At 53.4% G+C, this 27,692-nt stretch overlaps 11 protein-coding genes across 11 annotated transcripts; 3 read left to right on the top strand and 8 right to left on the bottom strand.

Annotated features, from left to right (window-relative positions):
- Window positions 1-800: 800 nt before the first annotated feature.
- On the top strand, window positions 801-1,244 carry Z517_08574 (uncharacterized protein; the record flags this gene model as incomplete). Its single annotated transcript, XM_013427089.1, has 1 exon — window positions 801-1,244. The coding sequence occupies one exon, from the start codon at window positions 801-803 to the stop codon at window positions 1,242-1,244; it is 444 nt and encodes a 147-aa protein (XP_013282543.1).
- An 835-nt stretch (window positions 1,245-2,079) lies between these two features.
- Z517_08573 (uncharacterized protein) lies at window positions 2,080-3,228 on the top strand (the record flags this gene model as incomplete). The annotated part of the gene is made up of 1 exon (XM_013427088.1): window positions 2,080-3,228. The coding sequence occupies one exon, from the start codon at window positions 2,080-2,082 to the stop codon at window positions 3,226-3,228; it is 1,149 nt and encodes a 382-aa protein (XP_013282542.1).
- Window positions 3,229-4,131: 903 nt separating this feature from the next.
- Z517_08572 (uncharacterized protein) lies at window positions 4,132-6,162 on the bottom strand (the record flags this gene model as incomplete). The annotated part of the gene is made up of 3 exons (XM_013427087.1): window positions 4,132-5,012; window positions 5,136-5,339; window positions 5,487-6,162. 3 exons carry the CDS (start codon window positions 6,160-6,162, stop codon window positions 4,132-4,134), a joined length of 1,761 nt encoding a protein of 586 aa, XP_013282541.1.
- Window positions 6,163-7,334: 1,172 nt separating this feature from the next.
- On the bottom strand, window positions 7,335-7,775 carry Z517_08571 (uncharacterized protein; the record flags this gene model as incomplete). Its single annotated transcript, XM_013427086.1, has 1 exon — window positions 7,335-7,775. One exon carries the CDS (start codon window positions 7,773-7,775, stop codon window positions 7,335-7,337), a length of 441 nt encoding a protein of 146 aa, XP_013282540.1.
- A 30-nt stretch (window positions 7,776-7,805) lies between these two features.
- Window positions 7,806-9,196, bottom strand: Z517_08570 (uncharacterized protein; the record flags this gene model as incomplete). Its single annotated transcript, XM_013427085.1, has 2 exons — window positions 7,806-8,773; window positions 8,824-9,196. The coding sequence occupies 2 exons, from the start codon at window positions 9,194-9,196 to the stop codon at window positions 7,806-7,808; spliced, it is 1,341 nt and encodes a 446-aa protein (XP_013282539.1).
- Window positions 9,197-11,982: 2,786 nt separating this feature from the next.
- Window positions 11,983-12,711, bottom strand: Z517_08569 (uncharacterized protein; the record flags this gene model as incomplete). The annotated part of the gene is made up of 2 exons (XM_013427084.1): window positions 11,983-12,505; window positions 12,566-12,711. The coding sequence occupies 2 exons, from the start codon at window positions 12,709-12,711 to the stop codon at window positions 11,983-11,985; spliced, it is 669 nt and encodes a 222-aa protein (XP_013282538.1).
- Window positions 12,712-13,838: 1,127 nt separating this feature from the next.
- On the bottom strand, window positions 13,839-14,584 carry Z517_08568 (uncharacterized protein; the record flags this gene model as incomplete). The annotated part of the gene is made up of 2 exons (XM_013427083.1): window positions 13,839-14,400; window positions 14,457-14,584. 2 exons carry the CDS (start codon window positions 14,582-14,584, stop codon window positions 13,839-13,841), a joined length of 690 nt encoding a protein of 229 aa, XP_013282537.1.
- Window positions 14,585-15,276: 692 nt separating this feature from the next.
- Window positions 15,277-16,622, top strand: Z517_08567 (uncharacterized protein; the record flags this gene model as incomplete). Its single annotated transcript, XM_013427082.1, has 2 exons — window positions 15,277-15,426; window positions 15,483-16,622. The coding sequence occupies 2 exons, from the start codon at window positions 15,277-15,279 to the stop codon at window positions 16,620-16,622; spliced, it is 1,290 nt and encodes a 429-aa protein (XP_013282536.1).
- A 263-nt stretch (window positions 16,623-16,885) lies between these two features.
- Z517_08566 (uncharacterized protein) lies at window positions 16,886-18,907 on the bottom strand (the record flags this gene model as incomplete). The annotated part of the gene is made up of 1 exon (XM_013427081.1): window positions 16,886-18,907. One exon carries the CDS (start codon window positions 18,905-18,907, stop codon window positions 16,886-16,888), a length of 2,022 nt encoding a protein of 673 aa, XP_013282535.1.
- A 1,790-nt stretch (window positions 18,908-20,697) lies between these two features.
- Z517_08565 (uncharacterized protein) lies at window positions 20,698-21,564 on the bottom strand (the record flags this gene model as incomplete). The annotated part of the gene is made up of 1 exon (XM_013427080.1): window positions 20,698-21,564. The coding sequence occupies one exon, from the start codon at window positions 21,562-21,564 to the stop codon at window positions 20,698-20,700; it is 867 nt and encodes a 288-aa protein (XP_013282534.1).
- Window positions 21,565-22,203: 639 nt separating this feature from the next.
- Z517_08564 (uncharacterized protein) lies at window positions 22,204-27,610 on the bottom strand (the record flags this gene model as incomplete). The annotated part of the gene is made up of 5 exons (XM_013427079.1): window positions 22,204-23,268; window positions 23,323-24,801; window positions 24,858-26,095; window positions 26,153-26,732; window positions 26,789-27,610. 5 exons carry the CDS (start codon window positions 27,608-27,610, stop codon window positions 22,204-22,206), a joined length of 5,184 nt encoding a protein of 1,727 aa, XP_013282533.1.
- Window positions 27,611-27,692: the final 82 nt, after the last annotated feature.

The following is a 27,692-nucleotide window of genomic DNA, read 5'->3' as shown; positions in this document are numbered from 1 at the left end:
CCAAAACACTGCAGATCAGACGCCCCCCAGCACAACCGCAAGCGCAACAGCACAAGCACCTGCCACCATCCCTGTCCATCAAGACAAACTCGTGACTCTGAGTCTGACTCTCATTTGTACTACATCTGGTAAAGGGCGAGCGACGAGAGGCCTACAGGAGCAATTCTGAGACGAGACCCATCTTTGGCAAACTCGGTGCCTGATCCTCCAGTCGTGTACAGCACACCAACCTTGGGCATCCCTCCACCAAATACCTATCCGCTTCTTCAATTCTTCCTGTTGCGGGCTCTCCTCTTTTACCGACATAAATCAACTCAGCATTGCCCCTCTTTCGGGCTCATTGCAACAAACAATTCGACGTCACGCGGAGCCCACCTAAAGGATTGACAAGTTGGTAGCAACCACATTTCCAGCGCCCCTCGCAGCCCTGGTCTCTACAATTTGGCCCCTTTGATCCGACTTCCGAACTTTGCAAACAGGACCAACCCACTTCGATGGGCATAAGACTCTTCATAAAGAGGTAACCGCACCTGTACCACAGCTGCCGCATGCACACAACAAGTGGCGATTCCCAGAGACGTCGCAGAGATTCCACGAAACACGGCCTGCGACGTTTCGCTTCTCCCATTTATATTGATCTTCCTGATTCAATGGGGTACACGATGAACCGCGATACATACTCTGGGCGTTACACCCCAACCTCACCGTTGTCTCCGAGACTCCATGCTAGTCAACAACCACTCTCTCCTCAATCAACCCGAAGTCGGCCAGCACCACATGGTCGGCAAGCATCGAGGAACATGCACATGACTCTGCCTCGATTCCATCCTGCCAATTTCGGTCATCTTGACTCGCCAGCCACACCAGCAACACCATCTTCCACTGTCCAGAGCCCAGCCATCACCTTGAACCGGGTGACGCAGCCCGTCGTACTGGAATCTCCGAGGTTGATGCGTGAGAAGCAACGCGAATTCATAGAGAGAACCACGTTGTCCGCCAAGATCGCAGCCTCTTCGATGGGCATCAAACCCGGTGCACCACGGTTGGACCCTCTGGGCAGTCCTAAAGGTCCCGTCACGCCTCTAGCACTCGAAGAAGGTGACGACTACTTTCAAGTCGCTGGAGCAGGCAAAGTGTCACCAGCAGGAAGTCCAGGCCCGGGAAGAAGTCCACGTAGTGATATTTCGTCGGACAAGGAGGAATCGAAGAACAAGAAAATCAGACAAGCCGATGTCTATCAATGATGGCAGCAATACAGTTGGTGTTGAGCAGAGATGGGGATTCGCAGGCTGACACTTGCTCAGTCTGTTCGATGGTTTCTCAGTTTCTTTTGTTATTAGCATATTGACACTCGTTGCGACTGGCCTCGCATCAAGGTTGCATCGGGTACACGGATTGCATCAGGTATCGCCTGAGACTCTAGCATTGGCGTTGGGAAGTCTACAAATTCGACCATCATCGTTGCCTGGGGCAATCTTGGTTTTGCCATTAGGGATTGACTGGGCCATTCTCTGCATAGCGAGGGTTGCAGGTCATTTCTGAGCATCATAACGATAGGCATGAAAAAAGAGGCCGGTCTATATTTGCATGGCCATGGGCATAGATAGACCAGACGAGCGAGAAGAACATTTGACAAATCCAACACATCATCTCGCACTATGCGGAAAGATGACTCCGTATGAGAGTACCTGTCCGTAGGATTTCCTGTGGCTGGGATATCTGCACAGGGATGGAGTGTAGTGTAAAGCCAAAGTGGCGGTGCATGGTCCGTCATCCATGTTTCACCAACGGCTCCAAAAATGTCACTCTCGACAGCCAGTGAAGCGACTTGAACACAAAACACACCCACAACTGCAGTTCACTCATTTGAGTCTCATTGTCTTTTCTTCCTCTTTCCTTTTTTCCCTTCTTGATTGCAGAGCTAACCGCTGCTCTTCGAGACCTGAAGCACCTCGTTTTGCCCGTTCTCTTTCAGGCCGCCTGCTCCCACGAACATGCTCCAACAGGCCACGCAACAGTCCCCGAGGTGACACGATTGTTCAAACCTCGTCCATTGCACAGGCGTGGCATGCTTCCAACATGCGACAGCCACGCAGTAGCAACAGGACCCTGGCCCTTGGCATCCTCCTGGGCGTTGTCTTCATCTACTTCCTCTACAGCATCCACAACACCTCAGTCGACCAGTCCGAACTCCGCCTGCGAGTACAAACGTCGGCAGCCGAGAACCCTCTATCTCCCCCGACCTCAGCCTTCCGCAAGCAATCCAACTCCCAAAATGCCCACGGTGTCCGCCGGCCGCCTCCCGTCGTTCACTACCAACTGAATAACCTGACCGCGTCAGCGCTGCCCGTTCAAAAGCACGAGAAAGTCCTCATTTTGACGCCCCTAGCGCGCTTCTACCCCGAGTACTGGGCCAATCTCATGACCTTGAGCTACCCTCACGAGCACATCAGTCTCGGCTTCATCACACCCAAGACGAAGGAAGGCAATGCGGCGACGGCCGCTCTACAAGATGCAATAAGGGAGACGCAATCGGGTCCGGAAGAGCAACGGTTTCAATCGGTGACTATTTTGAGGCAGGACTTTGTGCCACCCTTGAATTCACAAAACGAACAGGAACGCCACAAGATGGAGAACCAAAAGATCCGGCGGGCGTCCATGGCGCGGGCACGGAACAGCCTTCTCTTCACCACCATCGGGCCGCATACGTCTTGGGTGTTGTGGTTGGACGGTGATGTGGTTGAGACCCCCCCTACACTGATCCAGGATCTGGCCAGTCACGACAAATCCGTCATTGCCCCGAGCTGCATGCAGCGGTACGTCAACGACGACGGGAACGAGGACATCCGACCCTACGATTTCAACACCTGGCGCGACAGTGACGTCGCACAGGAGCTCGCCAGCAAGATGGGTCCCGACGAAGTTCTTCTCGAGGGATACGCGGAGATGGCCACGTATCGAACGCTCATGACCAAGCTGGCCAAGGTGGGCAAGGACCGTGATGAACGGCGTCTGATGCCGTTGGACGGCGTGGGTGGAACAGCACTTTTGGTCAAGGCCGAGGTGCACCGCGACGGCGCCATGTTTCCTCCTTTTCCTTTCTATCATCTCATCGAGACGGAAGGCTTCGCGAAGATGGCGAAGCGGCTTGGGTTCGAGGTCTGGGGTCTCCCCGATTACTTTGTAAGTTTTGCGCGATGTGTGACTGTTACTTTGTCCTCGTACTAATTCTCTGACCTTTTTTTTTTTAACAGGTGTACCATTATAATGAATAGATAACGCCCCGTGATGACATCCAGCAATACCTAGGGTATCATATCATATTCAGGGTTTTGTTTTGTTTTGACCCTGACCTTGACCTTGATCCTGATCCAGAAAAAGGAAAGAAAAAAAAAGAAATAGCGCAAAAAGAATATTATTTGGTTACTTACCTACCTACCTACCCACCTATCTGCCTTTGAAACACTTTTACCAATCCTACATGCCTCCTAACTATGTTGCCTACCAACCCTCGAAACAGTTTTGTCTATCCTACGTGCCTACCTACCACCTTTGCACTGTGAACCGCTCTCCGCGCTCCACGCCCCACGCCCCATGCATGATGATTCGCAGGTACACCGCTTCTATAAGATTTCAAGTGAGTGGGGAGAGATCTACGAGATTGTCGAAGTGCCGACATGTCGAAGTGTCGGAGCAGACAAAGGCAACGCGGGGATGAGAATGAGGGCTAGGATGTATTATCCAGGAATATCCGAGTCCCAAGAGGCAGAAAAGGGGAGCATGAGTTTCCGGGTAAGACAGAAAGAGAGATGTACGAGGTAACTGCTCTACTAAATGAAAATGAATCGAAAGAACATGTCTGATCAACTGAACTGGGTTGCCCTGTTTTTGTCAATTACTACTACGATAGTATATTTCCTCTCCTCTCCTCCCCTTTTTTTTCTTTTTTTTTCTTTTAGGTGTCGTCACTCATTCAGAGCTTGTCACAACAACAGTGTATCTGGAGCAGCCATGACAAGGGGCTCTTTTTGTGTCCATCTTTTCTGCAACTCCAGAACAGTTGGCCCTGGGCGGCCATCCAGCGAGACATATATCTCTCGCGGTTTCTGTAACATTATTTTTTTTCATCACTCATTTCGACCATCCGCCCAACTTGTCCCTCTTGATCTTCTTGGCCTGTCGCAGGCTGTATTTTGCCCGCTTGGCGAGTTTCTTGCCACCGCCACCGCTGGAGGTCGAGTTCTGAGGCATGTTGGTCGTGGTGTTGTAGATGGCGTCCGGAGGGATGACGGACAGCTGGATGGTGGCGTTGCCCTCGCGGTACGAGGAGACGGTGGAACCCTTGGTGAGGAACTGGGGCGTGATGGTGGTCTTGCCCGTGGCGATGTCGGTGTCGGCGAGGACGCGGTCGAGCATCTCGAGAGAGACGAGCGGCTGGTAGAAGGGCACCTCGTGGCCGGACTCGAAGATGCGCACAAAGGCGAACTTGCCGCTCTGGCGCACCTGGCCGTGCACGACGCCGTCCGAGGAGGAAATGTTGACAAAGCCCGCGTTCGCGTAGCCCGTCGCGCTGACGTGGTCGGCCACCACTTGCCCGCCCAGCCAGTTGCAGTTGAAGTCGGCGTCTCCGAAGTACATGGTGACAGAAACGTTCTGGCGCAGCAGCGCCTGCAGGGCCTCCACGGTGCCGATCTCGCGGTCGTCGTCGCCCGTGCTGCCGAACGCGTTGCCCACAGCCGCGTTGCTCTCGGTGTAATTCACGTACGCCCCAATGGCCGCCTGCACCCGCTCCGTGTTCAGGTAGTCGACATAGTCAACCGGTGGGAACGGGTCCGGCATCAAGAAGCGCACGTCGTACTCGTCGCGATTCAGGTAGATGTCGTACAGACTCTCCACCTGTTCTAGGCAGAAATTGTCGGCCGCCGTGCATATTTCGTCAATCTTCCGTGTGTTGCAGTCGAGTGTCTGGTCGTAGCAGTTGCCCGGCCCGTACAGGTTGTTGAACCATTGGTCTGTCCACAGGTCAGGACCCCTGTCTGCCACTCAATCATGCAGGGGGGCAGAAAGGCGTAGCCAGAAAAAATGGGCGAAAGATAGAAACGAGGCATAAAACGGAAAAGGGAGGGAAAACACACCTTTGACGGTCTGATTCAGTGGGTCATAGTCGTATGTATTACCTGGGGCTACGGAGAAATTGTAGTAGGCTTGGTATTGGATCAAAGGGTCGTACCAGCCGTTGCCGATCAACACATGCTCGAGGCGGATGTTGTGTGCTCCGGTGATGTTCTTCGCATTCTGCTGCTCGAAGTATTCCGACATGATGGGTGCATAATGGCCACCTAAAGCGAGTAAATGTCAACTGGGTCAGTACTTCTCGCATTCAATCTCTTGGCGACTGGGGTGGAGGTGGACTGGCAGATGGGAGAATAGAACTGTAGTAAGGCCCTTTGCCTTCAGAAGGCCTCCCTGCAGAAACGGGCACGTACCATATGATTCCGTCGCAAAGTTGATCCCCTGTCTCGCATACTGCGGGAATACGCCCATGAACCCCTGCAGTGTCTTCCACATGTTTGGCGCGGTCGCGGGCGTGCTGTTAGCTGTCAGAGACTCGTTCCAGTACGAGTACGTCCCGCAGCCCCAGTCACTGGCATAGTCGGGGCAGGTGTTGTTGGGCAGTTGGACTAGCATTCCCGAGTTCGGGTCCTCGTAGGCGGGCACAGGCGACGAGTAACTTAAGCCGACCTGCGTTGGCTCGTCGATGACGATCAAATTGGTGACATTGGACCACGAGTACGGATTGTCCACCGCCTCACCGTCCTGGTTGATTCGACATGGTCCCAGCTCTTGAAACAGACCGATCATCGAGGACGAACCCGGTCCGCCATTGATCCAGATGGTGAGCGGTGCGGTCGTGGGGTCGACGTTGCGCGCCTCGAAGAACCACCAAAAGATGTGTTGGCCGGGAGACACGTCGGCGTAGCCAGAGAAGCTCTTCACGTCGGGATCCTGCTCGCAGATGCCAGCGGGCACGGACTTGTAGCGGAGCGTGACATCTGCGTAACCAGTCTTGGTTGTAAAGTTCGTTGGCGCAGTCACGAACTGGGAGGAAACGAACTGAGCACCTGAAGCCAGCAGCAGAGCTGCAGGGAGCAAAGAGATCATGTTGGAATTGCGCAGTCAAAGAACGCACTCCGGACTCGCTCCGCAGAAAAGAAAACGTTGAGCGAGACAAAAAAGAAGATCAAGGAGGGTAGCACCGAAGAAGAGCTCGTCCCGCGTCACTCTAGAGAAAAAAGGCAATGGTGATCCTTTTGTACCACGCACGGAGCACCATCAGCACCCGTCATGCACGAGCTACCTTGCTCTTTTCATCCTTCTCGATCCGAGGTATAGCTACGAGGGGAATAACAGCTTGCTCAGATGATGACGATGCTGCTCCCCCACGAGCTCGGGATTGACCGAAGGAACCATCACAATTAATCCTCTCGATCGCATTGGATGAGAGAAGCTAGGGAGGCGGGTCTTGCTAGACATGGTAGGGAATAGGAAGAAGAGCCGTTTGCTAGCAAGGTAGCAGAGTCGCAGAGGGAAGCAGAGGCTGGTATAGGGAGCTGCCTGTTCAGGTATTCTTTGTTTGGCGATCAGGGCACGGCTGCTACCCTAAGGTAAGCTTTCTCATCGACAAAGCTTGCTCCAGACTGTGGCGAAGATAAGAAACAAGTCCCATGGGCCGATAAAAAGGCTTCCGCAGGCGAGGAGGGGCTTGGTAGGAGCTCTAAGAGGCATCGGGTCGTGGGGAAAGGTAGCATTGAACCTGAATTGCCCTGTCGGTGCCCGCCCAAGCTTTTGGGAGGCGAGGCAAACAATGGGTCTGGTGAGCCCTTGATCCCGGCTGCGGGCGGGAGCCAGGTTAATAGTTGGAATCCCGCCGCGTCAGATGATTGGAGGGAGGCCAGTTGGTGTCAAGGCACCTCCCATGCTCATCCTCATGGAGATGGCAGAGATGGCAGAGATATGTGGGAGGGGCACATCAGTAGTGTAGGCACGGGACAGATAGGAGGGGAGCTGACCCTCTGCGCAAGTGGCGCAGGCACCCAGGACGGGCGTCAAGGAGGCGCCTCGCGTATCTCACTATCTCCATCACGTGAAGACGACAAGTCCACCACCAAGAAACATCACCAAACACGAGGGATATTATTTGGGAATACATCCATTGTTTTGTCAGCTCAAGATTCGTTTTGCTACCATAAAATCAGATTCGTAAAGTCCTCAAACTCCCCCATATCGTCAAAGCTTTCAACTGCTGTGTCCACCATATGTTTGGTGCTCACCGACTATGCTTCCTTTTGTCTGAAATCAATCGAAATTTCCTCATAAATAAATTCCTTTTCGTCCACAGGATCGTACTCCTCCGCACTGAAATCACGGATCCAAATCGTTCTCTTCACCCCGGTACCCCTTGCGGCATCAAAGTCGTCGTCGATCTCGTACGTGACTTTGACCAGTCCCTGCGCGACACGCTCCTCGTCGCTAGGCTCCTTCTTGGTGACCTGCCTCGGTGGGCTGGTCTGAAGCTTGGCTGGCTTGTTTTCGTCGGATTTTGGCTGCGGACGTTTGACAAGGAGCTCCAGTGGACAGGTGGTATTGTTGTAGACCCAGCTGGATGGGTTGTTTCGTGCACTGCAGCGCACACAGTTCCGACGATGGTTCCAGAAAGCCTGGTGGAGGGAAAGCTTGATCTTGTCTGGCAAGACAGTGTCAAGGTGGGTGCACATGACAATCTCGTCGTTGCATGATTCCGGTACCTAACCGAGAAGCTTTGCCATTCCGGCGACGTGAGTGTCCACGGCAAAGACAGGCAACGACATGTTGAAGCACATCAAGCAGGATGCAGACTTGACACCGATCAACGGGAGAGACACAAGGTGATCAAGGAGAGCTTGCTTGCCCTCTTGTCGGTAGATTTCCCAGAAATAGTCGACAGACAGCAGGCCAGGTACGAAGTCAGAGGCACCTCTCTCGTTGCCATCGTAAAGGACTTCACCAACCCCAAGTGGGTCAAGACGCGCGACATTTCTTTGGTAGACGATGTCAAGGATGTCTTTGATCGCTTTTGGCTTCTTGTTGGCAAGACCGGCCTTTTTCAGCACCTTTTCCAGCTTTGTCAGACTCTGGACGCGCATTGCGTGATAGTTCGGCTTCTGTCCTGCGACCCATGTGTGTCCGACGCGATAAGGATATGCAAGGAGCATTGCTTGCTGTGCATCCAGTGCCGCTTCGTTTGTGCATGCCTGCGACAAGATGACACGGACGATGGAGTCGACAGAGATACCGGTGCTTGCATGGAATGGGTTGGTCGCTGTCCCTTCCACTGCGGCAGCCGCATTGATGGCAGGCTTTTCCTCCTCCAGTATCTCGTAGACCTTGCGGATGTTATACGGGCTCGGTGATGTCCAGTACCACAGGTGGTCGTGGCCGAACTGGAATCGTTGGATGTTCGTGTAAGGCGTTGCGGGGCGGCGCTTTCTCAGTTTCTTCAAGAACATGCCCAGACCTTTGGATTGAAGAGTGATAAAAGGGCCACGAAGGTCTTCCTTTGCCTTTCGAACAGCCTTGATCCGCCCCGTGACTGTGCCGTCTCCTCCTCGACCACGAAGTGCGCGACCGGCAGTAAGAATGCTCGGAGCTTGTGTCGTTGCATGGTCTGGTTCAAACTCGTCCTCGTCCTCCCTATGAGCCTGCTTGCTTTTCTTGGGTGGCGAAGTGTCAAGATCTAAGGAGAGTTAGCTTCGATCCAAGCAACAACCACTTCACGTCACGAACCTTGATCAGTGGACTCGCGTTTGATCCCCCGGGAAGTGGCAGCAGCTTGCTGACGGACTGATTTATTTCGCTTGGGCCTCTCCTTGATGTCAACCTTGGAAGCCACAACAAGATCCGTGCCAGTAACCCCGAATTGCTGAAGACGAGGGCCAAGCTTGAAAGTGACAATAAGACGACGAGCGCTATTCGATGTCTGGTCAGAAGAAGCGGTGAAAGCGGTGGCAATGGTGACGTCCGGCATAGCGACATCTGTGCTGGCACCTGCGGACACGGTGGTGGAGACTTGTGTGACCTGGGTGGTAATGTTGACTTTGCTAGACCCTTGTGCTCGAGTCGTGCGGCCCTTGGTTTGCTGTGCTCTTGTTGACACCATTTTGGAAGCTAGAACTGCAGTTGAAACAAATTCGAAAACTAAAGGAAATCATCTTGTCAGTCTCATGCGAAGTCATTGAACAAGAAGGGGTCAGATGTGATGGGGGAAGAAGTTGAGGCAAACAAGTCGGATAGTTGGAAGTCAAGAATCGGCGACAACGAACTGGGCCTGAGTTCTTGACACATGTCGGCGCTGGACGGTCTCCTGTATAGATGTTGAGCACATGTCGATTGAGGAGCCAGCCTTGTCGTTGTCGGCGCAGACTCGCTTCTATAGTGAAGTTGTCACATGTCGATTGTCTGAAGAGACTTGTCAATGCTCATATGCTCGGGGCCTGACTGTGATGGTGAAGACACCCTCAGCCTTGCCTAGGCTCGGCGCTGACCCGCCTTCCGGAACAGGCAACTCAACGACCAAATTCGGCGGTGTAAACAAAAGCCTGTTGTTGGAGGCCAAAAATGCTGGATGGTTGAAGTCTGCTGCAAGTCGGTCCAACTCGTGCGGATTTGTCAAGATGAACCTCTGTCTCAAATCGCAAGACAAATGACATCTTGAAACTGATACTAGGAAATGCCCTTTCGAAACCTGGGACCTCTTCGCTGTCGATCTTCGCAGGCGGCCAAAGGGACAAAGGAGGCGGACAATTCCATACCATCCAAATTCTGGGAGATCGATTGTCCAGGATCGGGTGGAATCAGAGACAGAAAGAACAATGAAGATGACTTACAAAATCTCAAAGTGACGTTGGTCTGACGTGGAGTAGACCGTGCGAAAAGGTTCAAACGGCGAAAACGGAAAGCAGTCGAAAACAAATTGCTTCTGTAGATATGGTCGAGGGTGTTGATATTTCGAGGCTAAATCGAAGTAAGTAATGTGAGCGAAGAAGTTGTTGATGGATTGACTGAAGGAAAGAAGACGGAGGAAAGAGGGAGGAGGAGAGTGATATATATAGACGATGGGCGACGAGGAGCACATGCGAGCACATGCTCGTCGTCGTCATGTCACCGTCTTCCGCCCTCCTCGCTCCACTCTCCGCTGACAACCGGAGGACACGTGGTCCTTGTGGCCAGGCTCCAGCGCCAGGAAGGTCCACTGCAGTAACTTTGCATGGCCTGACACGTGGCAGTGAGGGAGAAGGATAGGCACGGAAGAGCGATTGAAAGAGCCTTGACGGGAAAGTGACGGACAGGAGAGAACAGACTCACAGGCAGACCGACCAAACCCTAAGAAAGTCAGCTTCGTCAATGGACAGGGACACAGTCAGAGAAAAGGGCATACCTCAGAGCATGGAATTGACTGTTCTCAGAAGCCCTCAGAAGGCCCTTGGCGTACCTTGCGGTATTTGTGATCTGTATATATTCATGCATGTCAGACTATCAGAGAACTAACATGCTCATGGGAATGGGCAGGTTAAATATGTTTTGGCTTTCCAGACTCTAGAAGTGTCTGGAGGAGCAAATTGAAGGGTTCTGTTTGCTGTTTGTCTCCGGAATCCTAACACCCGTTCCGCCCGGAGCTTGCGACAGACAAACTGCAGAGCGCAAACAGCAACTCTCATGGTGTAGTATTGCTAGGGTATGGAACTCACCAAGGGGAGTGTCGGGAGGCAGCGTGTTGTGCGAAGTCTCAGGCAGTGTCCTGCAAAATGTTCATGTCAGCAAGTCGTTCGACACCAATCACAGACGCAAGGTCAAGTTGCCAAAGACAGCAACGACGCAGCACCAAGCAAATGCCTATCTCAATTGGAACTTGCGAGAGGCAACATACCTTTCTTGCCCAGTCCTTCAGGTGACAGACCGGTGACGGTGTGGATTTCTGAGAGGAGGAAGTCGGCAAAGTATTGGACAATCGGACGCTTAAATACCCCGAAGACGATCCCTCGACGACACAAGGTGACGAAACCGTGACGGGAACAAGACGTGGTAGAACCTCACTTTTCGACGGCAGACTAAATACAAAGCGACGTCCAGTCGATGCCACAGGGTCTCAAATCGGACACAATTTGCAAAGTCAATTGTGCGAGATTGATGACGTGCCGGTGACGGGAAAGAATGACAGTATCCGAGTAGTTGGAAAGGATATCAACGAGACAGAGACAGTGCAACAGAGGTGGAAGTGAGTTGGAAATGCATCGCAGAAGAGGATGAGACTGGGGACGGGGTTCGGGAAATAAGCTTAACTGTTTTGTGGCCGCCCATTGGATGTCGAGAGGAGGGGGGTGGATTGGGGGAGACCCGAACGTACACAACGATTTCCGCTCCGCCAGCATCGCCCAGGCATCCAAGCCAAGGGCGGAGAAACCAGGGTCTCGATCGGCGAGATTGATATTGGCTATTTTCCTTCCTGATAGTCCGAGGACCTGATAGAGGACGGGAAGGAAGGAAAACCATGAGTTTTGCTTCAAACAGGGTTGTCCTCAGCAGGAAGCATTTTGCTCGTCTCTGGCCTGATGCAAAACCCAAATCTGCAGCCTGTCCATCTTTTGACTCACACTATGCACAGCTCTGAGACTAACAGACCACTCTTGTCAGCTCTATCGATGCCATCGCAATGTCCTGTGTTCGAAATATGCAATCAGCGCCACCCCCAATGAACCTGCGCCAACGCTTTACCGTCCATGCCATCGCCACAATACCACCTATAGTCGTGGTAGTTTCACACACAGAAAAGACAGGCAATTGCCAGAATAACCAGGCTTACTGCATACCCGCAAGAGTTTGGGGCCGTACTCCGAACTAGCACGGCGCTTTTCTTGAGTGCTAGAGGCAAGCCCATCCTTCCGAAGCCTAAACGATCCATCTGGCCCCCAGTTTCTCGATCTGCTCTTCATTCTCTGCTTTCCAGGAAGTGTACTCTGGTTTCTCTTTGCCATCGGCGTCGTGAATGTTGTAATGGACGAGGCCCCAGAGCTCCAACTGCGTTTGGAAACCAGGATTCGGTTTCGCCTTTGAGCGACCACACCGAACATATCGCAATGCCGTGTCGAAATCGAGGTTCATTTCTTCCATAATAAACCCAATCACAACTGCGACAGATCGTGATATACCTTTCTGACAATGGACAAGAACACCGCCATCGTTGTTCTTGAGGCTTGCTTTGATGAAAGCACAGGCCTCGCCCAGAAACTGGAGCAGGTCAACGTTGACGTTATCCCGGAGACTGATCAACTTGAGAACGAAGTCTGCCTCATGGCCAGGGGGCACTTTGGGCTGCTTGTCCGGATTCTCGATGACGGAGAGGACATATTTGATTCTTGGCCGATTTGGTGCATTGTAGTTGGGGCTGAGGACTGCGGCAGCAGTGTGAATGCTGTCCGACAAGGGTCAGACAAAGCCTGCGCACATAATGAATGGGGCAGACTTCACTCACTCTGACAGGTACAGATTTGGCAAGATCTTATCTGGGATCAGAGGCGCTGTTGTCGTGGAAGGGGTGGCGCAAGGACTATTCATCTTGGAGGCTGTTGAGTTGGTGAAAGGACTCTTTATCGGCATGGACTTGGAAACGACACTCATGGCGCGATGCTGGTTTGACCGGAGAGATCTGGGTGAAGATATTATGGCCAACATCATGCTCACGCTGCTGTAACAATTTATCAACCCTTTGCCAAGTAGAGGGATGACCTTTTTTGCAGGTGGTTTCGCTATGGGTGCGGCAGAAACCGTGGTTCCAACTGACGCTCTTCCTCCTTGTCTATGTCTGGATTTTGTTGACGGTATGGATATAAGCCGGAGTCCTGTAACATTTTGGATGCGTTGATTGCAAAAGGGCGAGGACTTCGCCGGGACATCGCGCTGATATACGGGAGCGAGCTTGAGCACCTGCGCTGACTGTCATAAGGACACCAGAGGGGACCCACGGGAATGAAGGGAGTGGAAACGTGAAGATCCATGAAAGCTAGATACGCGAAAGGAGGATGCAGGAAACCAGCACGAGGCGGATCAGAAGAAGCCGCTTGGTTCGCTGTGGACACGACCAATTGTATCTATCTTCTTACTAGTCGTCATCCACATTTCTCCGCCCCGAAAAGTCTGGGCGTCGCTTCCCGCTGCTGAATCCCCCGGAGAAGGTGATTGTCGACGTAATCGGGTCCAAAATCCCTCCCGCGTCTACTCAGCATCTTGTTCAAGAATAGCCAATGCAGGCAGCGGGGAGAGTGCTTCCATGTTTCTCGTCGTTTTTTTGGATGCAAGTCATAGCACAGCCGTTCTCTACCAGCCCCTTTCTCCATTCCTCCCGAGTTGGATGGCTGAGTAGGGTTTGCGAGATTGTGGAGGAACAGTGGTGGTGCTTCTATCTTCCAAGGTCGCACTCGGTCGTAATGGCCGCTCGTTCGGTAATCGAAGCCTTGTATGTGGATGGATAGTCCTCGCACAAGCACCCTCCTAGGCCCTACTAAGCCTGCGATCTTTCTGTAAGCAAATCTTACTTGTCGGATGTATCTTTGTGAGCTCTGGTGTGTATACGGCAGATATCCAAGTCGATTTCATGGAGCATTTCTTCCTGCGTGGCAAAGCCTATATGTTTCGGCGCAGTGCTGTTGCATTTGTTCGAGCAAGGCCCTTTCTTTTCGCATCTGGTTGGGGCGATGTCTAGTGTCGAAGACTGGGCATATTGGACGACTATTCGCTAAGATATTGTCTCATGTCATGACGTCTCCGTGGTTTACCTTCCACTTCTTGATTCTGCGAGCAAGATCGCCTTCGCTCTGTTGCATCGGATTGAGCTTTCGGTCTCTGACCATGGCTTTAATATCGTCGCCATGCTTCTCCACTAGTTTAGCGATCCATTCTTCTTCCCGATGGCTCTGTTGTCGTGGCCGTTTCTTCTTTGCCAGCAACTCCGCCTCCTCTGCCGCCTGCGCTTCCAGCTCTGCGACGATGCCACTTGCAGGCTGTGGCCTCGGTTGTTCATCTTCCACATCCATAATGTCGTTTAAAGGGTCGTTTAGCGGATTGTCATTCGCTGTCTCTGGTCGGATGATCCTGAGTATACGACCTGTCTCCGGGTCTCTCTCAACTTGAACTTCTTGAGGGGTCAAGTTGACGGCCAGCGGTCCGGCGATGGCAAGCGAATCTCTTTTCACCTCTTCTGAGTCGGTTTTGTCCTTGGCTGCCTTCTTTTCGGTCCCGCCTGTCACAGCACTCAGTCTGGAAGACAGGCCCAGTCGCTTATAGTTTTGCGATAAGGTAAGTTTTCGATCCCTGTGGAAGGCGTTAGCCGTGGACAATCTGTGGATGTCGTGTAGCTGCAGACGTACCAATTCTTTGCAATGGTCTCATTTCCCAGAAAATTCACCCTCTTCTTACCGGCTTTTGTCCTTCCATCCTTTGGCCTTGCTTTCGGGATGGAAGACCTGTTTTTCTTTTTCTGTCGTTCGCGACCCATTATGATGCGGATTCCTCACAACTTCAGATACAACGATGGAGTGTCTGTCCGTTCTAGAGGGAATTATTGGCAGTAGCACACCAGTGAACAGAAAATCCGCAGTTTGTACCAAAAATGTTGCTTTTTTAGCCGAGGATTTGCCGTTATCGATAACGCCTGGTCGAACCCCTGAATTTCTTATTATGGCACATCCAGAAGCGGCCGCTTTAAAACCTCATCGTGCACAACTCATCAGTAACCCTGTCCTCTTGAGCATTGATACTGTCAATGCTTGCGTAGCCGGACTTGAGAAGATATTGGGCAGAAGCATTAGTGGTGGACGCGTCCGTCTATGAGTGCGAAAGGGATTCCATCTTGCCTTGCTCTGTCCCTCTCCAGACGGAGACAGAGGAAGTCAAAGCTCTAGGTGCACGAAGTCATTGGCAAATCTCCTGTAGATCCAGGGCTATGTGTTAGCTCAAAGGAACGAACAAGGAAGACCGCAGATAGCCTGTCAAGCCTGTCTACCTGTCGTACCTGCCTAAGAGCACAGTTGGAGCGCAGTGCGTGACTCGCGCGTGCTGCGGTTAAGGACAGGGCGGCGTCATCCTGACCCCTGATGCGGGTGAGCTCACTGCACTTTTACCAATGGTCCCTCATCAATGCCTGCGCAGTCGCGTGCCGTTTCATCTTACAGTCTGGAGGCAGGAACAATGGCTACTCTACGTTTCAGACCCTCAAGGATGATCAAATACACTATGTACGCACTATTTCTCGGTCTGGTAGTCTCGGTCTGTGCGGAGACTGTCCAAAGCAAGGACACCAGCCTGCTGACAAGGGATGAAATCGAGGAGAACGTCCAGGTGCGCAAGACCAAATCTCTGACCGTATAGATCAGCGCTGAGGCTTTGAGTGCCAGCAATGTGCCTTTGTGCAAACACTGTCAGAGGCAAAGGCTGGAAGTAATCCTACACATGCCTCGTTGACGACCCAGCTCTTCGCCATCCTTTTTCCCTCGTCCTCGCCTGCGATCAACGCCCTCCTCGCAACAGCTTACATCTCGGGCCCTCCGAACTTCCTGCTCGCACTATGTCCCCCCAATATCGACCCGTCGTCGCTCAGTATCATGGTTGCCTTTGCAGTCGGAGGTCTTCTGGGAGACACGCTCTTTCATTTGCTCCCTGAGATATTTTTGGGCGAGGACGAACATGACCAAGTCAAGTTCGTCATGGTCGAACCGAACCGCAATCTGCTCCTGGGAGTCGGAATTATAGTTGGACTGGTCACATTCATGGTTATGGATAAAGCCCTGCGCATTGCGACCGGAGGGGACGGCGGCCACTCGCACTCACACTCCCATTCTCACGACGAGAAGCACGAGAATGCCACCAATGGCTCAGCCACAACTACGTCCGCAAAGAAAGGGAAAGCAGCAGATGGCGACGTGAGACAACGCAAGGGCCAGAAAGACACCAAGGCCCTTACCCCAGTCTCTTCATCCTCGCCACAAAATCCCTCTGTAAAACTCGCTGGTCTCCTCAACCTAATCGCCGACTTTACGCACAACATCACCGATGGCCTAGCCCTCTCGTCCTCGTTTTACGCCAGCCCGGCCCTCGGCGCGACCACCACCATGGCCGTTTTCTTCCACGAGATCCCCCATGAGGTGGGCGACTTTGCGCTGCTGATCCAGTCTGGGTTTTCAAAGCGGAAAGCCATGGGCGCTCAGTTCGTCACGGCGGTGGGCGCCTTCCTGGGCACGCTGATCGGCATTTTTGTGCAAGAGTACGGCGGCTCCTCCAGGAGCGCGGCCGACGAAGCCACGGCCGGAGCTGGAACAGGTGGAGGATTTGGCGGCATCTGGGGCACCAGCCTCTCGTGGGGCGACATGCTGCTCCCTTTCACTGCGGGCACGTTCCTGTACGTAGGCACAGTAGCCGTCATTCCTGAGCTGTTGGAGACCGGTCCCAACAAAGCCGCCGAGTTGAAAAAGACGGCTCTCCAGTTCGCAGCAATGTTTGTGGGTGCCGCCATCATGTTGGGGATATCATGGTCGTGAATTGCGGAGTCAAAAAGTTTCAACCCTAAAAACAATACATAGAAGAAATAAGACGTCGGATCCAGGGCTGGGTTACGTGTGTTTATACCCTCCTCGGGTAATCGCCATTCTGGCATGATATTGGAGTTGGCTTACCAACCTTGACGTTTCCCCAGAGCAGCTGAAGATTTCTACTTCTGTAGGATACGCACGGAATGAGCGGCATGGGAGGATCGAGATCGACAATGTATATGAGGTGAAGGTATGAGGATCATGAGAGTACTTCATATCCTTTCTTCTCTCAGTTTGTTCTCTACCTTCGCTCCGGTCCAGCTAGTGTCACCCACCCACCCATCCACCCACTGTCCGGTGTGTCTCTGCTGTCTTTGTTCTTTTCTCATCAAGGCCGCCAAAAGCATCACCACAGATGCGGCCCACTCCCCCAGGCCCAAGGTGAATGCATAACCCGTGCCAACGACTCCTTTACACACATCCCAGCCATGCTTGGAAACGGGGTACTGTAGTTTCGGTGGAATCCTCGTCTGGATGCCCAGGGACCGGGCTAACCAATGGTCTTCACAGACAGCTTTGGTGTTGCAGAGAGCCCGGAGGCCTTCTTCGCCCCCAAAGCGTCCGTAGCCGGAACCTTTGACGCCGCCAAAGGGTAGCGAGCACGCGTAGTAGGCTCCAAAGTCGTTGACGGCGACCATCCCTGCCTTGACGCCCCTGACGCACTTTTGGACATCACGCTGGTTGTGTCCAAAAACTCCAGCGCCGAGGGCATAATTTGTCGAGTTCGCGATACGGATCGCGTCATCTACGCCCACGGCCTTCATTAGCAAGAAGACAGGCGCGAAGAGCTCATTCTGCGCGATCTCCATTTCAGGAGTCACGTTGCTGAGGAGCGTAGGCGTGAAGTAGGTCCCGCGGGGATATTCAGGGTGATTGAAGCGTCTGCCTCCACAGTGCAGAGTTGCCCCCTGAGCGACAGCAGAAGAAATCAAGGTTTCAAGACGGGAGAAACTGCGTGACGAGATCATGGCGCCCATGTCGGGCGGGTTGTTGGGAGATGACAGGAGAACAGAGCCCAGACGAAGCGACTTTATTTTGGGAAGAATCTCAGCCAGCAATTTATCGTGAATTGCGGGTAATGCGATGACGCGCTCAATACCGATGCAATTCTGACCGGCAGACTGAAAGACTCCACGCATGAGGATTGAGACCACGTCGTCAATGGTCCTGATGGTCTTCGGATCATCAAGCACGATGGCAGGATCTTTCCCACCCAACTCCACCGTGACAGGAGTCAATGCTTTAGCAGCCGATGTGCACACCTTGTGCGCGATGTCTCTGCTGCCGATAAAAGTAATGTGGCTGATACCTGGATGGCTGGTGAGGTAATTGGCAGCCTCCGGTAGACAGATAACATTCTGGACGAGATCCACACTGTGGTTGCATGCTCGCAATGCGCCTTGGATGATATCGATGAAGTACAACGTGCTCCAGCATGTCTGCTCGCTCGGCTTCACTACGATTGCATTGCCTGCAAACAAGGCTGAAATGACTGGGGAGATGAAATTGTGGAAGGGATAGTTCCAGCTCACGCACGCCGCTACCACGCCGAGAGGTTCATAGACAACAGCGTTTGACTTGTAGCACATGAGGAGATTGGACGGTCGTTTTGACACACGGAGAGCTCTTTCCCCATGTTTGATAGTCCATTGTAGTTTTTCGACAGTGACAAGTATTTCGCCGAAGCAGGCATCTATCTTGGTCTTCCCGGAGTCGAGGCAGCACGCAGCCACAATGTCTTCCTGATGGTCAAGCACATATCGAAGCAGCGTTCGAAGGACTTGACGTCGTTCTGAAAAGGTCGTCTGTGACCATTGGATTTGGGCTCGTGCTGCAGCTGAAACGGCAGAGTCGATTGCGGAGGGGCTTGCAGGAGTAATGGGCGGTCCTAAACGACGGCCATCCGCTGGACATCGAGGGTATATTCGACCGTCAGACACCTGCGTACACGGGTTAGCACCAGGCCGGGCAAGCGATAGGTTAGTACATGCCTCAACCTGTGGTTTGTCATCCCCGGCTATTACATCCTCAAGATTCCATGAGCGTAACTCCTGAGGGATGCGGACCGTAAAACGAACTGCGCTTTCTCTGCTGAGGGAAAGCAATCGGCGTCCAATGACTATAGTCAGTGCCGCGATCAGGCATAGACACACCACGCCTGGGATTGCCAGGTGCCCTTCGGACGACCATAAGCACCACCACGACTCAGTAGCCCAATTGACCAACTGCAGCATCTCGCTCGATGCGGTACGTGCACATTGGTTTTCATTGGCGGAGAATATTGAGGTCGGGAAGCTGTTCCTGCATGCACCGCCACCGACGCCACAGTGCGGCTCGTAGCGGTGGCTGGGGAATTGAAATCGAGATGCGGGACGCCACAACCGCCACAAATCCATCAGACCAGCAGCCAGTGACGTCCATTTATGCCACTTGCGCTCCTGGGATGCGGCCTGTTGGTTGGCGTCTTCCTGCACGGATCTGCAAATGACGTCGATAGCCCAAGACTTTCTTTCTCCGCCATTCTTTATCGGTCGACATCGGCCGCCATCTGCCACCGTCTGCCTTGTTTTCTCACTCGAAATCAGACGTCAACTGGTTTCCTTGAGCACATCCTTTCCCCTTTTGTTCCCACCATGGCATAATGGTGGTTTCCCATCCCAGAACTAGTGTAACGGGCAACCCCGTCAGATGCGCATTTTCGAGGTCAGGCTAGCATTTACTTGGCCCAGCCGTGAGATGGTCAACTCATCGCTATCTAATTTGATCCCGTGGCATCTCGAGCAAACAGACTTCCCAACGTCATAGCTCCATGACGTTTATCTCCCCAACTGCTCGTATTGGCCGGGATTGATGTCCTTGTGCATAGAGGTCCAAGCGCTAGGTCTAAGGGAGGTTAGAATCATGCTAAGCGAAGGATGTGAAGAAAGCAAAGTGATGTATTTGTCTCCATGGCAGTCGCAATGGCGATGATTCCCATACCTCATGGTGAAGTGACACAAGTACAAAGACCTCTTTTTCCCCAACCCCCACTTCTTCATCCTCCCTGAAGATTCTAGACATCCTCGACTCTCTCCTGTTTATCAAGACATTCAAAAGCCAGCCCATCATCCTATTCTTTAAACATTCACAAGAAACTACGATCCATTCAGACAGACACAAACCCTCACCGTCTCAATAAACCCACACAATACTCACAGACCGCCACAATGGGTGCAGTCGTCTCCTGCGTATGTTGTCTCCCTTACATATCCCCGTCATGATTTCGGTAGTACTAACGGTCGGACTACAGTTCGAATCAATCTGCCGCACCATTGGCTCCGTGCTGATGGCCATCGTCAACGGCATTGGCTCCATCATAACCGCCATTGTCAACGGCATCGTGTCCCTCTTTGACATTGTCATCTCATGCCTCACCTGTGGCCGCACACGAAGACATAGGACTCGTACAACAACGCACAGACATCACACAACGAGTAGGATCTGATCGACGGACTCTCTCGACTCATGAAGGAGACAAGGAGAAGTCACCAAAGAGAGAGTCTACAAAACACGAAGCTTGATGGATCAGACCGAGGTGCATAGAGGAAGGAGAGATTACTGAGTTGACTGCACAAGGCATTCAACCGATTGAACATTACCCGATTTGCTTTTCATCGACAAAGTGGCTTGGACAGACACGGAGAGAGCCCACTGTTTGTTTAGCACCCTGCATAATACCTCTGTACTACTAGTACCCCGATACCTGCGGCGCTTTCTGTAGCGCTGTCGAGCATAGAGAAATGAATGATGATGGAGAAGACACCAATTCTTTTCGCACTTTTTAACGACTAATAATCCTCATGATTAAATTATTCCATATAATGTTGCTAATAGTGCTATTGCCCCCAAACCCAAATTCACTCCCGCCCTTGTTGATACAGCTGCAAAATGTCATTCGCCACTACGTCCCCGACTCGCTCTCTAGGTTTGACTGATGAAATCCAGCGAGCTGATCAGCTAGATGGATAGGTAGCTAGATAGCTAACTAGCTAGTCAAACTGACCATCTCGCCCTCCCACCTCCCCTTACTCCCCTTCAACGCCTCCCCGACCACATTCTCATAAACCCACCGCCCAACATCCGCTCTCTTGATGATATACCCAAGCGCCGGCTCCGCCTCTGTGCCGCACCGGATCTTGTCCAAGCCGTTGCCGTCGCGGTAGTCGGCGCCGCCAGCGAGCAGGGTGGGCCTGACGCCGACGACGGTGCGGAAGGCCGGGTCCGCGGACGCAGCGTCGGCGCGGAACAGGTCTTCCATGTTGCGCTTGTCCGCGTGCGGCAGGGCCAGCATCTGGTGGTACAGGAAGCGGATGGGCGGGGGGACGTCCTCGGGTCCGCGCGAGATGCCCGTCGTGGAGATGAATGTCAGGAGCGGTTCCGAGGCCGCATCATTCGCAGTCGTGTTATTGTCGGTGGTAGTGTTGCCGGTTTTCTTCTCGGCAGAGATCTCGTGCACGGCCGCGAGCAGGGTCCGCGCCGCCGTCGCGCAGATCGTCGGGTTGTCGAGCTGCGCGATCTGGAACGGGTGACGCCAGTCGAAATGCAGTTTGGGGCTGCCGCCCAGTCCCGTCACCACGACCGAGGGGAGATGGCCGCTCGGTGATGAGGGAGACGCCGCCGCCGCCGCCATGAGTGTGCGTCGCACGGCCGGGACGTCGAGCGCGTCGCCCTGCACGATGGTCAAGTTGGCGATGATCTCCGCGGAGAGGCCCTGCGCTGTGAGCTGGTCCCGCAGCTTCTGAGGCGTGCGCACGAGCGCGCTCGCCTTGTACCCCGCCTTAAGGGTGTGCACCAGGATGGCGTTGGTGACACCGCCGGTAGCGCCGAAGAAGGCCACGGTTGGAGAAGACATTGATAGAGTTGCTTGAATGGATTCTTGTGAGTGGCTTTTGTGACTTTTTGGGTTTTTTTCCCCTTTGGCTTCCTTGAAGATGTATTTGGATCTTAGTGAAATATCGATGTTGCTTTTACTGTTGGCTCTTTTGCTATTTCGATTGCGGTAGATGTTAGTTCTCTGTTCGTTTGGTTCCTTGATGATTAGCAATGTGTAAAGAGAGTCATCCGTGGTCTTTATACACGATACTCCCGTATTCGCTTCGCCAGGCCACAGAGATCTGGGGAGACATGGTTCCAGCGACGGTGCGATTCATGACACGCAAGCTTGAAGAGGCTCAGAGTGATCCTCACAGGTACCTCAGAAATGCACCTGCATGTAATGCCGGTGGAGGGTTTCCCAACGACGAGGCTGAAGTCGAAACCTGAAAGGGATGAGAAGCGGAGAGACTCCAGCGTGAGTCGGAGGAATAATCTATCCGGCTTGGGGGTGAGTTTCCCCTATTGGTTAATAATTATCCGCAAGACTTTTCATTGGTTGACAGTGTGCCAACTGGTTACAGACGGACATGAAACTGCGCCGTAATAAAAGGTAAGACTGCGCCTTGTTCGTCCACCCCCAGACGGACGCCACACAGAGAAGCGAACATGCACCCACCTACTTCTTGTGAACAGGAAGCTCCACCTTCGAGCACGTCTTGATAAGACGATCCCACACTTGACATGCATCCTCGTGTTCCTTCCTCCTGGTCAATGTCGACTGGTCCCCGACAATGATCAGGCCGGCCTTGGCCCTGGTGACCGCGACGTTCAGCCTGCGCATGTCTTTCAAGAACCCGATTTCTCCCTGCAAGTTGCATCGCACCGTGATGAAGATGATGATGTCCGCTTCCTGGCCCTGGAACCCGTCAATGCTCGACACCGTGTGTCCCGGGCAAAGCTGCTTCAGCACTTCGGCCTGGCGCGCGTATGGTGTCAAGATCGCAATAGAAGGCGGCGGCGGCGGTGGTGGCGAGCTAGGTCCCTGATCTGGACTGCTTTGACCGGCTACTGGCGGCGCAGTGGTCAATAGCCTCAGAATCTCTTTGCAGATGTTGGCTTGGGCGTGGTTGACCTTTGATTTCCGCCCGAGGTCTTCTGCGTCGCTACACTGAATCCACACCGCTCTGGTCTTGTCAGGTTCTGCCTGCTTCGCATTCACTACTCGTTTTGGCCAGGGAAATGTCGAGGCCGGGATTCTAATCGTGCGGCAAGACTCGGCTGACAACAAGCGTCCCCCGTAGAATTCGTGACTCGGAAAGGTACACAGGCTTGGATACATACGATATTGAGTATCCAACATGACCCGACCAATGGTATTGTCTGATGCTTCTGTCCAGAGGCGTTCCATGAGCGAGACATCATAATCTAGAGTGGACGCATGGGGACTGACGGTGGCCCGAAGTTGAACGTGGTCCCCTACCAAGATGGCCCGCTGACAGCCCTTGACCAGGGGTATAAGGGATGCGGACTCCGTTTGTTGAGACGCTTCGTCGATGATTACCGTGTCAAAGAGTTGTTTCCGAAGCAGACCTAGCGCTGCACCCACACAAGTTGTGAATACCAACCTAGCGGCGGAAACCGTCTGTATCGCCTTGCGTTTCGCAGCCTGATACTTGTTCAGATCCTTCCCGATCATTGCGTCGACAGTGTAGGTTTTCAAATCATCCGAGACCTTCATCACCTGCGCAGAGACTTGTTATGAATTGTCTGTTCAAAGAGTTGCAAGAACACTTACCTCAGTAGAAACCCGGACTGGTCGTGGCAGACTGGGATCGATATCCAGCGCCTTTTTCACGTACTGGCGCAACACATTGTCGACGGCATTGTGCGTTGGTGCTGTGACTAATACCCTCTCTGCCTCTTGCTCCTTCAACAACCTCCGCAACAGTGCAATGATGGTCGATGTCTTACCTGTACCGGGAGGTCCCCAGAGACAGGTTAGCTGGGACTTGATGGACACATCAACGGCGCGGCTCTGGCTTTCATTGAGACCCTCAACAGGATCGCAACCCTGTGATGAAGCTCGTTCGCCCTCGCTCTTGCTCTCGGCGAGTACGTTGTTCTTCTTCAGCAGAGTATGGTAAAAGCTGCAACTCTGGTCCTTGTGATCAAGAAGATGCACCAGAGCTTCCCCGGCCGACTGACTGCTCACCACGGAGCCGCAATGCTTCATGTCCCAGGCCGTCTTCTCGAGAAAGGTCGCAGGTTGCGAGAGGCATCGAAATTTAATGGCGTTGTCACTTGCTGCTGTCTCCACCACAGCGTCGAATGTTGCAGGTTTGGCAGCAGAGGAATTCGTCGCGGTCGTCTTTGCCACGAATCGCACGTGGTCGCCGACTGCGAGCCTGGCCAGCCTGGGGGCATCAATACGGCGCTGGCTGGTCACAGAGGACACTCGTCCGTGGACTGCTAAACCTGATTTTAACATCCAGGAGCCTGGTGTGATCTCAGTATTATCGCTGGCTTCGGCGCAATGGTCGAGCACGGTCCCGAACATATTCCGCAAGAAATATGCGACGACATCAACGTCGTGATCCTGAATGGCATCCGCAAATGCTTCTCGGCATTCCATCAGGATCGTCAGCAGCAAATCCGGACTCGCAACCGCTATAGCGGCAGTTTCCAACAGTTCGCGCGTCATAGACAGAGTCAGAGATATGTCTTGCAGCACAGCCCGCAGGTGCCTCACCACCAGCTCTCCGGCCCTGTTTGCGCAGAGGAAAAGAGCACCAAGAATGGTAGAACCCTGCCGCAGAAGGGCATCCGAGAAGGGGTCGGGAAGTCGTGTCCAGGGACATAAACGCGCGAAGTGTATCGCCATTGCAGGCTTGAAGTGGAGAAATTCAACGAGGCATCGAAGGATCTCGGGGCTACACCGCAGTGCTGGACGTTGGTCGACAGTCTCAAGCTTCAGAATTCGGCTGTAAGTCTCCGAGACGACATCAGTAAGGTCGTGCCTCCAGCTCAACTCTAGCAGATCCGCGAGTTGAGCATCCGTTGCTTCCAGCACCAGGGGGTATCTCTTGTGCCGCACAACTTGAACAACAAAGTCGCTACAGAGACTCCAGTCGACATCATCAAGTGTCGGCAGGTTGTATGGCGGCTGTTCGTCTTCTGGAAAGTTGGGAAGGACGTCCAGAGTGTCGACGCTCTCGAGCCAGAGGTCGAGAGCCCGCAGTGCACGAACGTCCTTGTTGCTGATGAGATACAGTTCCTATCACAAGATATCAACGACGGTCTCTCACTTGCTTTTGATCCTCTGTCACCTACAGCATCAGTGACTGCTTCCTTCCTTGTGCGGCCGATATGGGTAGCGAGTTGGGCACTGAATCTGCCCAGATCTATACTCACTCTCCAGTCGCAGTTGACGCCTTGGTCGATTGTCTCCTGGCGGGATCGAGCCCGGTTATTTTTGCCCTGTACACCGCGGTAGGCACTGTCGTTATTGACGGATCTCTTGAAGTGGACAAACGTACTTTCGCGGCGGTTCTCGTAGAGCTGCATCCCGTTTTCGTCATAGTAAAACCTGTAGTTTATCTTGGTGGGCACACCTCGTCGGTGTCCGACTCTGTCCGGGTGGGAATGCGGGAAGGCAAACAATCTGACCGTGTCGTGGACGACGGCGTCTTCTTCCCTGTCGATCGGACGGGGAAAATAGATTGCCACGCTCAGTCGTTCGCCCACGCGGAGCACGAGGAGCTTCTTCGCGAAATCGGCAAAGGTCCGGTTGACCACCGCCATGAAACTCCGCAGCGGTTCGGACTGGGAGTCGAACACGCATTTCCAGTGGAGGGAATGCAGGTCGAGCCGGAAGGCCTGCAGGTCCTCGCGCGAGAGAATATGCGACTGGAGCAGTCCGTTCTTGAAGTGTGACGGATACCGGGGCGACGGGGGCAGCTCGGCCAGGATCCACGTCTGCTCGTCGACGGTGAGTTGCGATGCGTCGAAAAACGCCCAGAACTCTTCAAAGGGGACCTTGTTCCTCCGGCACCAGCTCAGCGTCAACCGTGCCAGTTCGAAATCCGAAAAGGGAGCCGGGTTGCTGAGGATGAATCCCAGGGTCTCTCGATCCGCAATGCCCATGGTGGGAATGGCGTGCGCCAGACTCTGGTGTCCCGCGGCATCAAAGGCCCTCGTCGCATTCTTGACACTGCTGCAACGTTCCCGTGCTGCGGCATGGAGGGCGTCGAGGATGAACGGCTCACCATTGAGCGGAACGTCTGGAGTATCGAGCAACGCCTCGGGGATTGTGATACGGTTGCCGTCGACGCACTGGGAGAAGAGTCGATTGAGCTCCTGGCACTGGCTGCAGCGAGGGCCCCGAGCGCGCGCCCATCCAAGGTAAACCTTCTTGACCCGTCCGAGGGACATGTTGTTGTAGCCCGCAAAATATGCTATCAAATCATCTACCTTGATGGAAGTGAATCGAGTCGCCTCCTTTACTCCTGGATACTCGGCTGGCTCTGACATTGCCTGAGGAATCAGGTCGGCATCCCAGCATACAAAGACTGTCTTGAGTTAGTAAAGAAGAGAGAGGGCAACTCTTTGATCCAGGGTAAACCCACATGTATCGCCGTCCAAGTCGCCGCCGGACATGAGGTCAGCAGCCGGTCGTCTCCCAGCCGTGGAGAAAACCACACAGTCTGTGAGGTGGCTGAGTTCCGGACGGTTCACGGCCTCGAGCTTGCGGAGGTCTCCAGGATGCAGACAGGGATTCCGCGACACCAGCACGTTAACCCCAGTGATGGTCAACGGGGTTCCGGTTTCTTCCAACGTCACACGCAGAAAACATTCGCCCGGTTTGAGCAAGCCGTAAGGATCACAGACCCCAAACAATAATCGGGACCGGGGGATCAGAATCCGTGTTTTCTGTTCGTCCCGTTTGTTGAGCAGCTTGCCGTATTCTTGAGTGACAGTCTTGCGCACACTCTGTTCGACCTTCTCCATCCCCTCGACCAGGAGTTTCTCGGCCTCGACGGTCATACCGAGGGAGCTTAGCAGGCGGAACGCAAAGACAGGGTCTGTCCGTGACCGATCGAGAAACCCAAAGTATTCTCTCTGTTTTTTGAGGAAGACATCCGCTTCGATGCCGAGAGAGTGCAGCAGGAGAACGATTTCGTCGTTGAGGTATCCGTAAGTGTAGGGCTGGAGGTGTCAGTGTCTCTCCAAACTCAGGGACCGATTTCTTGTGTTGTATATACCTTTGAGAATGCCACGACAGCAAAGCTCAGGTCACTTGTTCCGCTGAACTTCTTCATCGACTCGCGTAACTTGAGCCAGAGACCCTTCTCCATCCGGGGCTCAACACATACCACGCCCTTGTAGCTCGAGTAGCGGATCTGGAGGACGGAGGGGTAGTACCGCTGCTCGCGAAAAATGATGGGTTTCTTGCTCGCCACCAAGTGGACAAAATCCTTGGATGCCAGGCCGCATCCATCCGTGAAGATGAAGCCATTTCTCTCGACATCTTCAATGTCTCGACACCGGGAGGTGGGGACGTCTTGGACAATGTCGGCAGTCGAGAACAACAATCCGATCCGTTTGGCCTTTTTGGCCACGGTCTTGATCTTGCTGAAATCTCCCAGCGCCTCGACCTTCCTGCTCACCTCCTGCTTTGACCCGGCCAGCAGGTAACACGACCGAGATTTCAACTGGCTGTTGCTGTGGCCGTAGAATGAGTACTGGACACCGTTGATGACAATACCAGCGGTGAGAAACCGGCGAATGTAGTCGACGCTCTGTGCATTGCCCCTCGGTAACGAAGTATCCTGAGTGTCGTAGATTGGCCGAAAGTCCGCGACGCTGACCTGCACGAGATCCTCTGGGCGGTATTCGCGAGTGGCTCGATTTCGAGGAATAGAGGTCCAATCCAGGGATATGCCTCGTGATGAGGAGAGCTGTATTGATTTGATGTCTCCAGCCTTACCACCTCCTTCTGCATCCGACAAGCCAGGGATATCGTACCGCCACTCCTTGTCCGAAACGGCGATGTTGTCCTGTAATGTACGCTTTGCTCTTTTCATGATAGCAATCAAGGATGAAGCACGTCGAAGAAGGAATGTCTCTAGAGCAGAGGTCGACGACAAGAAGGCTGACACGTGATGG

This window comes from Fonsecaea pedrosoi, assembly GCF_000835455.1.
Source record: "Fonsecaea pedrosoi CBS 271.37 unplaced genomic scaffold supercont1.5, whole genome shotgun sequence".
NCBI lineage: Eukaryota > Fungi > Ascomycota > Eurotiomycetes > Chaetothyriales > Herpotrichiellaceae > Fonsecaea > Fonsecaea pedrosoi.
Note: the sequence above shows the minus strand (reverse complement) of the source record. Positions and strands in the feature narration are given on the sequence as shown.